This window comes from Anolis sagrei, chromosome 7 (assembly GCF_037176765.1).
Source record: "Anolis sagrei isolate rAnoSag1 chromosome 7, rAnoSag1.mat, whole genome shotgun sequence".
Lineage (NCBI taxonomy): Eukaryota > Metazoa > Chordata > Lepidosauria > Squamata > Dactyloidae > Anolis > Anolis sagrei.
This window is the reverse complement of record NC_090027.1, coordinates 19,979,290-19,992,447: the sequence shown is the minus strand read 5'-3', so window position 1 is coordinate 19,992,447 and position 13,158 is coordinate 19,979,290. Positions and strand designations below refer to the sequence as shown.

The 13,158-nt window shown below is 43.8% G+C and overlaps 1 protein-coding gene across 1 annotated transcript; it reads left to right on the top strand.

The window, feature by feature from the left end:
- The first annotated feature begins 1,800 nt into the window (after positions 1 to 1,800).
- TMEM230 (transmembrane protein 230) lies at positions 1,801 to 11,279 on the top strand. Its single transcript, XM_060787404.2, has 4 exons — positions 1,801 to 1,906; positions 5,417 to 5,543; positions 5,781 to 5,903; positions 10,270 to 11,279. Exons 2-4 carry the CDS (start codon positions 5,448 to 5,450, stop codon positions 10,408 to 10,410), a joined length of 360 nt encoding a protein of 119 aa, XP_060643387.1. The 5' UTR covers positions 1,801 to 1,906; positions 5,417 to 5,447; the 3' UTR covers positions 10,411 to 11,279.
- Positions 11,280 to 13,158: the final 1,879 nt, after the last annotated feature.

Sequence of the window (13,158 nt, the reverse complement as noted above, 5' to 3'; positions counted from 1 at the left end):
CATTGCGTCCTAGTCTCCAGGGAAGCAGAAAACAAGCTTGCTCCCTCCTCCTCCCTGTGGCTTCCCCTCACATATTTATACATGGCTATCATATCCCCTCTCAGCCTTCTCTTCTTCAGGCTAAACATGCCCAGCTCCTTAAGCCGCTCCTCATAGGGCTTGTTCTCCAGACCCTTTATCATTTTAGTGGCAAGGTTGGGTTTCCCATTCTTCAGAAGTTGGGTGTGCTATCCGATCTGCTTTTATGTTGACATGGGTATTTCATAGAATCATAGAGTTGGAAGAGACCTCATGGGCCATCCAGTCCAACCCCCTTCTGCCAAGAAGCAGGAATATTGCATTCAAGTCACCCCTGACAGATGGTCATCCAGCCTCTGTTTAAAAGCCTCCAAAGAAGGAGCCTCCACCGCACTGCGGAGCAGAGAGTTCCACTGCTGAACGGCTCTCACAGTCAGGAAGTTCTTCCTCATGTTCAGATGGAATCTCCTTTCTTGTAGTTTGAAGCCATTGTTCCGCATCCTAGTCTCCAGGGAAGCAGAAAACAAGCTTGCTCCCTCCTCCCTATGACTTCCCCTTACATATTTATACATAAGTTTGTTTATTTATTTATGGTATTTATATGGTATTGATATGCTGCCCTTCTCACCCCTAAGGGGACTCAGCGGCTTACTCTCTCTCTCTCTATATATATATAGAGAGAGAGAGAGAGAGAGAGTCCATAGACACCTCAAAGGTCATGTGGCCGGCATGACTGCATGGAGTGCCGTTACTATTATATTAGTATATAATATTATTATATACTAATACAATATTTGTATTATAAATTAATCTATATAAATAAAAATGTAATGTTTGTTTGTGATATTAACAGAACCCAAAAACCACTGGGGGAATTGACACCAAATTTGGACACGACACACCTTACACCCCAATGTATGTCCTTCACTCAAAAAAATTGATTTTGTCATTTGGGAATTGTAGTTGTTGGGATTTTACTTACAATCAAAGAGAATTCTGAACTCCACCAGTGATGGAATTGGGCCAAACTTAGCACACAGAACTCCCATGACCAACAGAAAAAACTGGAAAGGTTTGGTGGACATTGACCTTGAGTTTGGGAGTTGTAGTTCACCCACATCCAGAGAGCACTGTGGACTCAAACAATGATGGATCTGGACCAAACTTGGCACAAATACTCCATATGCCCAAATATGAACACGGATGGAGTTTAAGGGTAATAGACCTTGACATTTGGGAGTTGTAGTTGCTGGGATTTATAGTTTACCTACAACCAAAGAGTATTCTGAACACCAATGATGGAATTCAACCAAACATGGCATACAGGATTTCTATGACCAACAGAACACACTGGAAGGGTTTGGTGGGCATTGACCTTGAGTTTGGGAGTTGTAGTTCACCTACATCCAGAGAGCACTGTGGATCTGGACCAAACTACACGAATACTCAATATGCCCAAATGTGAACACTGGTAGAGTTTGGGGAAAATAGAATCTTGACATTTGGGAGTTGTAGTTGCTGAGATTTATAGTTCACCTACAATCACAGAGCATTCCGAACCCCACCAACGATAGAATTGGGCCAAACCTCCCACACAGAACCCTCATATGGGCCATATGAATAATATTCCTAAATTCAGAAGATTTCCTACTAACAAGCAATGGTTCAATCATAATTGGAATGGAGTGGGGAAAAAGCCATGCTCAGCGGCGACACCTGGCGGCCATTCGCTAAATAGCACTCATTTCCTCCAAAGGAGGGTGGTGAGCCGGAAACGCCTTGGGAGAAAGAATATCAACTTCCTGGGTCGACCCAGCTCTGCATCTGGGTCAGGAAGGAGGAAGGCTTCCATTAGGAAGGAAGTGATGAGCTGGAGAGCGACCTAAAGGTAGGAATAGAGGGGCTGCACGTGGGAATGGGCACATACACGTGTACAAGGCTGGGATGCGGGTCAGGAAAGAGCTGGAAGGGGAAGGGTCAGGTCTAATTGCAAACCAGGCTGTGAGGACGGTCTGAGTCAGAGTCCTGTCAGTAGCATTGGTAGAATCAAAGAGTTGGAAGAGACCTCATGGGCCATCCAGTCCAACCCCCTGCCAAGAAGCAGGAATATTGCATTCAAATCACCCCTGACAGAGGGCCATCCAGCCTCTGTTTAAAAGCTTCCAAAGAAGGAGCCTCCACCACACCCCGGGGCAGAGAGTTCCACTGCTGAATGGTTCTCACAGTCAGGAAGTTCTTCCTCATGTTCAGATGGAATCTCCTCTCTTGTAGTTTGAAGCCATTGTTTTGCGTCCTAGTCTCCAAGGAAGCAGAAAACAAGCTTGCTCCCTCCTCCCTGTGGCTTCCTCTCACATATTTATACATGGCTATCATATCTCCTCTCAGCCTTCTCTTCTTCAGGCTAAACATGCCCAGCTCCTTAAGCCCCTCCTCATAGGGCTTGTTCTCCAGACCCTTGATCATTTCAGTTGCTCTCCTCTGGACACATTCCAGCTTAGAGTCAACATCTCCCTTCAATTGTGGTGCCCAGAATTGGACACAATATTCCAGGTGTGGTCTAACCAAGGCAGAATAGAGGGGTAGCATTACTTCCCTAGATCTAGACACTATGCTCCTATTGATGCAGGCCAAAATCCCACTGGCTTTTTTTTGCTGCCGCATCACATTGTTGGCTCATGTTTAACTTGCCATCCACGAGGACTCAAGATCTTTTTCACACGCACTGCTCTGGAGCCAGGCATTGTCCCCCATTCTGTATCTTTGCATTTAGTTTTTCCTGCCTAAGTGGAGAATCTTGCATGTGTTCCTGTTGAACTTCATTTTGTTAGTTTTGGCCAATCATCTCTCTAATCTGTCAAGATCGTTTTGAATCCGCTCCTGTCCTCTGGAGTATTGACTCTCCCTCCCAATTTGGTGTCGTCTGCAAACTTGATGATCCTGCCTTCTAGCCCTTCATCTAAGTCATTAATAAAGATGTTGAACAGGACCGGGCCCAGGACAGAACCCTGCGGCACTCCACTTGTCACTTCTTTCCAAGATGAAGAGGAAGCTTTGGAGAGCACTTTTCATCCTGGAAAGAAATTGTCTGTGGTTTACTCTTCTCCACACTTGCATGTTGTGGATTCCACTTTGTAGCTCCATTTCTTAAGGTTGGCTCTGCATCTTGTGGGCTTGAGAGAGAAGTATTCAAATATGCCATTCTACTATGCAACTTTGTGCCTCAATCTAAAGATAAAAGCAGGATGCCAATAATAATAATGATGATGGTGATTCAGAGATGATTCCCAGACACTTGGACTTAATGTGCATGGGTGTGGTGTTATGTACCTGTAAATAGTAGTAATAATAATAGACTTATGAACTATCTAGGACCTTAAAATCATCTGGGGAGGCCCTGCTCTCATTAGCACCTTCGTCACAAGTACGTTTGGCAGAGACGAGAGACAGGGCCTTCTCAGTGGTAGCCCATTGGCTGTGGAACGCCATAGATCAGTGTTTCTCAACCTGGGGGTCGGGACCCCTGGAGGGGTCGCCAAGGGGTGCCAGAGGGGTCACCAAAGACCATCAGAAGACACAGTATTTTCTGTGGATCATGGGGGTTCTGTGTGGGAGGTTTGGCCCAATTCTATCATTGGTGGGGTTCAGAACGCTCCTTGATTGTAGGTGAACTATAAATCCCAGCAAGTACAACTCCCAAATGTCAAAGTCTATTTTCCCCAAACCCCATCAGTGTTCACGCTTGGGCATATTGGGTATCCGTGCCAAGTTTGATCCAGATCCATCATTGTTTGAGCCCACAGTGCTCTCTGGATGTAGGCCAACTATAACTCCCAAACTCAAGGTTAATGCCCACCAAACCCTTCCAGTATTTTCTGTTGGTCATGGGGGTTCTGTGTGGGAAGTTTGATTCAATTCCAACATTGGTGGAGTTCAGAATACTCTTTGATTGTAGGTGAACCATGAATCCCAACAACTACAACTCCCAAATTATGTTTCATAACAAGAGCTTAATTACGGTTATGAAGTAGCAAAAAAAATAATGTTATGGTTGGGGGTCACCACAATATGAGGAACTGTATTAAGGGGTCACGGCATTAGAAAGGTTGAGAACCACTGCTATAGATATTAGATCGGCCACCTGCCTTTTAACATTCTGGAAAAAGGTCAAGACGTTGCTTTTTGAACAAGCATTTGCAAATGCAGAGTAACTGACACAAGAAAATGGAACGACTAGACAATGAGTCTGGATAACGTTTTTAACAAGGAAGCACTATGAATTGATATTTTATTGATTTGTTTAGTTTTTATTATATGTTATGTTTTTAATGGTATTTAAGACATTGTAAGCATTGAATTTTCCCCTGCTAACCGCCTTGAGTCGCCTGCGTGCTGAGAAAGGCGGTATACAAATACAGTAAATAAATAATTTAAATAAATAAATATTAATATAAATGCACGTCCCAGGCATCACTCTGTCCAGCATGCCCACCCTTCTTTCCACTTCTTTTTTTTTTATAATAGTTTTTATTAAGGTTTTAAGAATAACATCGAAAGAGGGAGAATATTAAAAAAGATGATAGGAAAGTAGGAAAAAAGTAAGAAATACATCCCCCTACCCCCAAGTCCACCAAAAAAATACAAAAATATAAAAGCCACACAAAATAAAGAAAGAAAAAAAGAGAAAAAAAATATAAAATAAAAATTGACTTCCATCTCTCCATCAGGTGTTGTGTCCTCAATGATATTTCCATTATATCCACTTCATAGTATTCCTCTTATTTATTTATTTCCTTTTCGTAATTATCATATAGAGTCCAATCTGTCCTCTTTATCGGGTTCCCGGTATTCTTTTTCAAGAAAAAAGTTAATTCGTCCATTCTCTTATTTCTCTTAATTTTCCTAACCACTCTTCAGTGGTAGGGATATCTTCCTGTTTCCAAAACTTCGCCAATAATATTCTCGCCGCTGTTGTAGCATAGGTAAATAATCTATCTTCGTTCTCATCTAATTGTAATTCCAAATCTGTAAATCCCAATAGATAATATTCTGGTTTCTTCTTAAAAACTCTCTTCAAAATATTTTGTAGCTCTTCATGTACTTTCGTCCAATACTTCTCTATTTCTTTACACGTCCACCACATATGATAAAAAGTACCTGTTTGATGGCAACCCTTCCAACATTTATCAGAAGTATTCTTGTTCATTAAAGATAGTTTCTTAGGAGTGGTGTACCATCTGTGGAACCATCTTTCCACTTCTGGCTTGCAATGGACTGTTGCAGAGGAAGGACTTCTCAGTGTAGTGGGATCCTGGATGTTAAGGACTCAATGGAAGTGGTGTCAAAGTGGGTTAACCCTGGCAGTGTAGACACAGTTCGGAGCCTTTGCTATGTTTCCCAGGCTGCAGGCGAGTGCTCCGCCGGCCGAGAAGATGCCCTCCCGCACCAGCCTGGCTGCCTCCGCCCCCAGCAGCAAGGTCAAGTACTCCAAGCTCAGCTGCAATGACGACGGGTACATCGACCTACAGGTAAGCAATGCGTTGGCTCTCTTCCTAAAAGGTGAACCCCATGAGCCAAGCGTGTAATATATACAACTGAACGTGAGCCAGAAGCGGCTTTCTTTTTATTCCTCCAGAAGCGGCTTTCTTCCCAAAAACTGTTTGCAAGTGCTTGATTCCGGGATCATTGCACTTTCCTCCTATTTGGGACAGAGAGCCGAGCAATTGCTGCTGAGGCTGACTTCTTCATCTTCTCCTCCTTCCCAGTTCAAGAAGAGCCCCCCCAAGATCCCCTACAAGGCCATTGCACTGGCCACCCTCCTCTTCCTGATCGGGACCCTGCTCATCGTCATCGGGGGCCTCCTCCTCGCAGGATACATCAGCCACGCGGTATGTCCCTCCCACCACCAGACCACTCTTCCCCACTCCGGGGCTAGATTGGATGGCCTTTGGGGGTCCCTCCAAAGTCTAGAATATTATATATTTTTATTATTTTTATTGTATAATACATAGAAACATACCATCTTTGAAATTAACATTCAAAATACCTGTATTTTCCCAAATACCACCACCACCACCACAACAATTATTACAATTGTTCAATCATGAGAATAGTGTTATTTAACACCGTATATTTATCTTTCCGCTTTATTCTGTACTAGCTTGGGGACCCGGTGCTGCCCGGGTTATTAGAGAAAGTGGGTGATGGTGGTTCTGTATGCCAAGTTTGGTCTTTATTGGTCTTTGGATAATGGCAGTATTATTTTCAGGAAGTGAGTGAAGGTACTTGAAGTCCCATCATCCATGGGCCATCCTCCTACAAACAGCAGCAGGATATAGAGTGCGTCATGGGGGCTCTGTGTGCCAAGTTTGGTCTTTATCAGTCATTAGATGAGGGTGGCAGTGGTGTCAGTAAGTGAGTGAAGGTACTGCAAGTCCCATCATCCAAAGTCCATCCCCTTTCAAACTGCAGCAGGATGTAGAGTGGATCATGGGGGCTCTGTGTGCTAAGTTTGATCTTGATCAGTCATTGGATTAAGGTCGCAGTGGTTTCAGTAAGTGAGTGAAGGTACTGCAAGTCCCATCATCCATGATCCACCGTCCTCCAAACTGAAGCAGGATGTAGATAGGGTCATGAGGACTCTGTGTGCCAAGTTTGGTCTTGATCAGTCATTGGTTCAGAGTCGCAGTGCTTTCAGTAAGTGAGTGAAGGTACTGCAAGTCCACAAACACTTCCTCCGCATACTTGCATACACACATACATACATACACTCTCTTTTATTATATATATAGATATAGAATATAGATATGAGACCCTTCCATTTTGCTTCCCATGTCCTTCTGTTTTGACCCATCATATAGTAACTTTTCCTTTCACTAATATAATCTTGGAGAAGGTAATCGGCTAGATATTTATACCAAGTTTTTATATCCCATTTCTTGTGGCCCTTCCAGCTCAGGGTCACTCAGGCTTTGATTGCCTCTATCATGTGATTAATTATTTCCTCACTTTCTTTATATTCCCCTTTACTTTCCCATTTCTGGGTGAAAAATTGAGTCTTGTTCCATTTTATATTTATTCCTAATAGCTCCTCCATTTCCTTCCTGATTATTTCTTGGAACTTTTGGATTTTTTCGCATTCCCACCACATGTGGGCACATGTTCCTTTTTCCCCCACAGTTGTGCCAACATAATTTTGGGCACGTTTTCATAATATGCGCCAATTCCATGGGAGTTCTGTACCATTTTGTCAGTATTTTCCTTTGCATTTCTTTAATCTTTAGGTCTTTTATTTTTTTGATTGAATTCATCCAATTGCCTGTTTTTCTCTCAGTGTAACTTAATTCCTTCTTCCAGACGTCCATTAGGGTAGATTTTGTATTTCAGTGATTATTTTAGATATAAATCCCATGATTCCTTTCTCCTTCTCAACTTTCCATTTTATTATTTTGTCGAGATTTGTTTCGGAGGTTTCCTTAGTCTTCAATTCTGTTAGCTTTTTAGACAGCCCTCCCCACTGTAACCAATTTCCAAGCCCACATTTAGAATATTATATCTATCACACACACACACACACACACACACACACACACACGTGACTTACAAATGACTCAGTCGGGAATGAGGCTAGACTGGATGGCCTTTGGGACGCCCTTCCAAATCTATGATATCTCTCTCAGATAGATAGATAGATAGATAGATAGATAGATAGATAGATAGTGTGTGTGTGTGTGTGTGTGTGTGTGTATAGTCTCCAAGTTACAAACATCCGACCTACAAACAACTCTTAGACAATAGGGAGGGAGAGAAGTTTTCCCCTCAAAAGGAAGGAAGGGAGGGAAATCCACTCCCAGAAAGAGTAGTTATTATCCTGGGGAAAGGTCCCTCCCCTGAAGCTTCTTCACCCCCAGTCCTTGTTTCCACAACAAGCCAACTCTAGGATGGTGTGCTAGATCAAATATAGAATCATAGAATCAAAGAGTTGGAAGAGACCCCATGGGCTATCCAGTTCAACCCCATTCTGCCAAGAAGCAGGAATATTGCATTCAAATCACCCCTGACAGATGGCCATCCAGCCTCTGTTTAAAAGCTTCCAAAGAAGGAGCCTCCACCACACTCCGGGGAAGAGAGTTCCACTGCTGAATGACTCTCACAGTCAGGAAGTTCTTCCTCATGTTATCTCCTTTCTTGTAGTTTGAAGCCATTGTTTCGCGTCCTAGTCTCCAGGGCAGCAGAAAACAAGCTTGCTCCCTCCTCCCTGTGGCTTCCTCTCACATATTTATACATCTCCTCTCAGCCTTCTCTTCTTCAGGCTAAACATGCCCAGCTCCTTAAGCCGCTCCTCATAGGGCTTGTTCTCCAGACCCTTGATCATTTTAGTCGCCCTCCTCTGGACACATTCCAGCTTGTCAATATCTCTCTTGAATTGTGGTGCCCAGAATTGGACACAATATTCCAGGTGTGGTCTAACCAAAGCAGAATAGAGGGGTAGCATGACTTCCCTAGATCTAGACACTATGCTCCTATTGATGCAGGCCAACATCCCATTGGCTTTTTTTGCCGCCACATCACATTGTTGGCTCATGTTTAACTTGTTGTCCACGAGGACTCCAAGATGTTTTTCACACGTACTGATCTCAAGCCAGGCATTGTCCCCCATTCTGTATCTTTGCATTTCATTTTTCCTGCCAAAGTGGAGTCTCTTGCATTTGTCCCTGTTGAACTTCATTTTGTTAGTTTTGCCCATCTCTCCAATCTGTCAAGATCGTTTTGAATCCTGCTCCTGTTCTCTGGCTATCCCTCCCAATTCGGTGTCGTCTGCAAACTTGATGATCATGCCTTCTAGCCCTTCGTCTAAGTCATTAATAAAGATGTTGAACATATATACAGGCCGTCCCCAAATTACGAACAAGATCAGTTCTTCAGGTTTGTTCTCAAGGGGAATTTGTATGGAAGTCGGAAGAGGTGCATTTCTTTGGCGAGCAGACTTCCCTTCCCTGTAAGAATGGGATTTTGCAATACTTAGCTTGTTGTGGAAACAAGGATTGGAGATCAGCTTCATTGGAGACCCCTTCTCCCCAACAACTCTTCCAGGAATTTTCTTTTCCTAAAAGTACATTATTCTCCCTTACTGTTGTCTCAGCCCCATTGTTCTTAACTAGGAATTGTTTGCAAGTCGGATGTTCTCAACTTGGGGGGGGGGGGGGTGTGGTGGCCTGTATATATATATAAAATAATAATATAATAATGCCAGCAATACATCATATAATATAAAACAATACTTATAATATATAATACAAGATTCCTCTCCCTTTCTGTTGCCTCAGTCCCGTTCTGAAATAAGAGTTGTTTGTAAGTTGTGTGTTTGCAACTCAGGGGCGGCCTGTACAGATCTTGAGCATTTAAAGGCAAGCGTCTCCTCCTCCTCCCTCCTCCTCCCTCCTTCTCATCTTTCTCCTCCTCCCTCCTTTGTCTTTCTCCTTCTCCCTCTCATGATTCTCTTTATTCTCCTCCTTTCCCATCTTCCCATTATCCTTCTCTTCTTTCTCCTAATTCTTCTCCTTCTCCTCCTTTCTTCTTCTCTTCCCCTTCTCTTTCTTCTTCTACTTCCTCTACCTCATCTTATCCTTCTCCTTTTTCCTTCCTCCTTCTTCTTCTCTTCCTTCTACTTCCTCTCCTTCTCTTTCTTCTTTTCCCCCTCCCCCTCTCCCGTTCTCTCTTTCTTTCTCCTTCTCATCTTTCTCATCCTCCACCCTCCTTTGTCTTTCTCCTTCTCCTTTCTCTCAATTTTCTTCTCTTCCTTCCTCATCTTCTCTTTCTCCTACTCCTCTTTCTTCTTTTTGCCTCATTCTTCTCCTTCTCCTTTCTTCTTCTCTTCCCCTTCTTCACTTTCTCCTCCTCCTTCCTCTCATGCCTCATCTTGTACTCCTTTTTCCTTCTCCGTCTTCTTTTCCTCCTTCTTTTCCTCCCCCTCCTCCCCCGTTCTCCTCTCTTTCTTTCTCCTTCTCATCTTTCTCCTCCTCTTTCTCCTTTGTCTTTCTCCTTCTCCTCCTTCCTCTCATGATTCTTTCTTCTCTTCCTTCCCCATCTCCTCCTCCTCCTTTTTCTTCTTTTTCCTCCTCATTCTCCTCCTTTCTTCTTCTCTTCCCCTTCTTCACTTTCTCCTCCTATCTTCCTCTCATGCCTCATCTTATCCTCCTCCTTTTTCTCCTTCTCTTTCTTCTTTCCCTCCTTCTCATTTTCTCCTCTGTGCAGGGCACCGACCGCGCCATCCCGGTCCTGATCATCGGGATCCTGGTCTTCCTGCCTGGCTTCTACCATTTGCGCATTGCGTACTTTGCCGCTAAGGGCTACCGGGGCTATTCCTACGACGACATCCCCGACTTCGACGACTAGCAAGGGGAGCCATTGCGGACCTTCCTTGGATCCCCAAAGAGCTGCAGGAAGGAGAGGCTCGGCCTTGAAAGCAAAGCCTGGACCGTAACGCCATCCGGTTCTTGGGATGTTTTGGGTTTTCCTTCCAGTTTCCCTTTCTGTCACAAAACCCAGAATCACGCAAAGCCAATCTTGGGACAGGTTTCTCCTTTCAGAAGGGAAGTCCACCGAGATATATATGTGTGTGTGCGCGCGCGTGTGTGTGCAGCCATGCCTCTCAAACAAAACCCAGAGGAAAGCAAAACTTTGGTTTTGAAATTAGAGGTTTTTGCTGCTTTTGTTTTGGACGACCCCTGAAAAAGTCACTTTTATGAGTTGCAAAACATCACGATGCCCAACTGTTTGAAATGCAGGAAAAGTGGATTCAGAGCACAGCTTGCAACTGTCATATTCACCAACATTTCAAAAAGGCCAAATGCTGCAATACTCAGAAAACCGAGTCCTTGTCCGCACTGCATTATATATATATATATATATATCTGAGTTTGCACGTAATGCAGTTTCAAACAGTACAGGCGGGAGCTAAATCCCTGGCTTTGAAACACATAACATTTTGGTTGTCTTACCTAGAGTAAGCTTGTTGCACAATTAATTGGCTCTAGTTCGTACTAATAATAGGTTAAAGGATATACGTTGAGTCCAGGGAGAGATGCAGGACAGCCCTGTCCTTGGAACTATTGTTTATATAGGATGCTAGTGTTGTTTGCCTAGTTTGGGGATCACAAAAGACTCCCAAAGAGGGGGAAAGGCCTATAGCAGGCATGGGCCAACTTGGGCCCTCTTTCCAGGTGTTTTGGACTGCAACTCCCACCATTCCTAACAGCCTCAGGCCCTTTCCTTTTCCCTCTCAGCCGCTTAAGCGGCTGAGAGGGAAAAGGAAAGGGCCTGAGGCTGTTAGGAATGATGGGGTTGCAGTCCAAAACATCTGGAAGGAGGGCCCAAGTTGGCCCATGCTTGGCCTATACTGTCAGTCAGTGTCATACAAACATTGTAGGATTTTGGATATATTTGTATGCACTTCCCTGCAAAATTAAACTCCTTCCTGCATATATTTCTATTTGGGATGTTTTGTGGTGCCGGGATAGTTTAATGCCGCTCTTCGGGTTTGCAAAATCTGCTGCTCTCCAGGAAAGGCCGACCGTAAACCTTTATGACGAAGTCTGCTTTTCAAGTTTGCATTTGAAGCTATGCAAGGCGGCTGCACTTCTGTCCATGTGTCCATTCCAGCTCTTCGTCAGCATTGATTTCGATGTATATTTACCTTGGAGTATTCAAGAGGGCATCCGGGTGCCCAGAGAAAGTAACTTGCAGCTGCAGAAATATGCATTTAGTATGAATAAAGCACATAATGATATTCTTACCATTGCCTGGCACGCTTTTTTCAATCTGTGGTAGTTTTGGTGTTCGTGATATATAAAGGAAGACTGGAAGATTGCATGGTCCGTCTTATTATTGCTCACTAGCTGTACCCACCAATTTATTTATTTATGGTATTTATACATATTTATTATGTACATATTTATTTAGAGTATTTATATTCCGCCCTTCTCACCCCAGAAGGGACTCAGGGCGGATTACAATGTACGTATTTATTATTTACTAGCTTTACCCGCCACACGTTGCTGTGGCCAGCCTTCTCTCCCTCTTTCTCTGCTTCTTTCACTCCTTCCTTCATTCCATTTTCTTCTTTCCTTTCTTCCCTCTCTACCTGTTTACCTCCTTCCTTAGCTGTTTGCTTTCATCCTTCCTTTTCCTTATTTCTTTCCTTCCCTGCGTCTTTCTCTCCTTCTTTCTCTTTTTCCTTTGCTGCGTCTTTCCTCCCTTCCCTTTTTTCTTTCCTTCTCTCCTCCTTCCTTCTGTACGTCTTTCCTTCCTCCTCCCTTTTTCTTTTCCTTCCTCTTTGTCTCCTTTCTTCCCTCTCTTTCTCTTTCCTTCCTTCCTTCGCTCTGTAGTTCCATACTTCCTTTTCTTTCTTTCCTTCCCTCGCTTTCTCTTCTTCATTTGCTTTCTTTCCTCCCTTGCCTTTTCTTCTGTCCTTTCTTCCTTCCTTTCCTTCGTTCCTACACCTTCCCTTCCGCTCCTTTCTTTTTCCTTCCTTCCTTTCTCCCTTGTTTCCCATGGTCCTACTCTCTCTTTCTTCTTTCTTTCCTACCTTTCTTCCCTCATATACTTTCTGGTTCCCTCATATACTTTCTCAACTTCTCCTTCCTTCCTTTTTTCATACACCTTCCCTTCCCCTTCCCTCCTTTTGTTTATTTCCTACCTTTCTTCTCCGATATACCTTCCTTCCTTCCTTCCTTCCTACCTACCTACCTACACCTTCCCTTCCCACTTTTCTTCTTTCTTTTCTTCTTTCCTTCCTTCCTTCCTTCATATTTACACCCCTTCCCCTCATTTCCGTCCTTCCTTCCCTCACCTGCTTCCTTCCCTTCCTGTTCCTCATCCTGGAGCCAGACGGCGGTGTGCGGGGGCGGCCTGGGCCAGGCATGGCGGAGGCCGAAGGGCTGTCCTCGGGAGATACCTTGTGGTTTGAGGTATGCGTACGCCAAGTTTGGTGATTTTTCGTCCGGGGTTTTTCGCGTTTTGGAGCCCCCAATGACGCCCTTTTGGATTTTATATATATAGATTTATTTACAGTATTTACATTTTGCCCTTCTTACCCCGCAAGAGACTCTGGGCGGATTACAATGTACATATTTATTATTTATA

What these genes read in the sequence shown, in the direction of transcription:
- TMEM230 (XM_060787404.2), top strand. Translation starts at nt 5,448, where the DNA reads ATGCCCTCCCGCACCAGCCTGGCTGCCTCCGCCCCCAGCAGCAAGGTC. An exon ending in ACGGGTACATCGACCTACAG is followed by an intron (nt 5,544 to 5,780) that starts GTAAGCAATGCG and finishes CCTCCTTCCCAG; the next exon opens with TTCAAGAAGAGCCCCCCCAA. An exon ending in CAGGATACATCAGCCACGCG is followed by an intron (nt 5,904 to 10,269) that starts GTATGTCCCTCC and finishes TCCTCTGTGCAG; the next exon opens with GGCACCGACCGCGCCATCCC.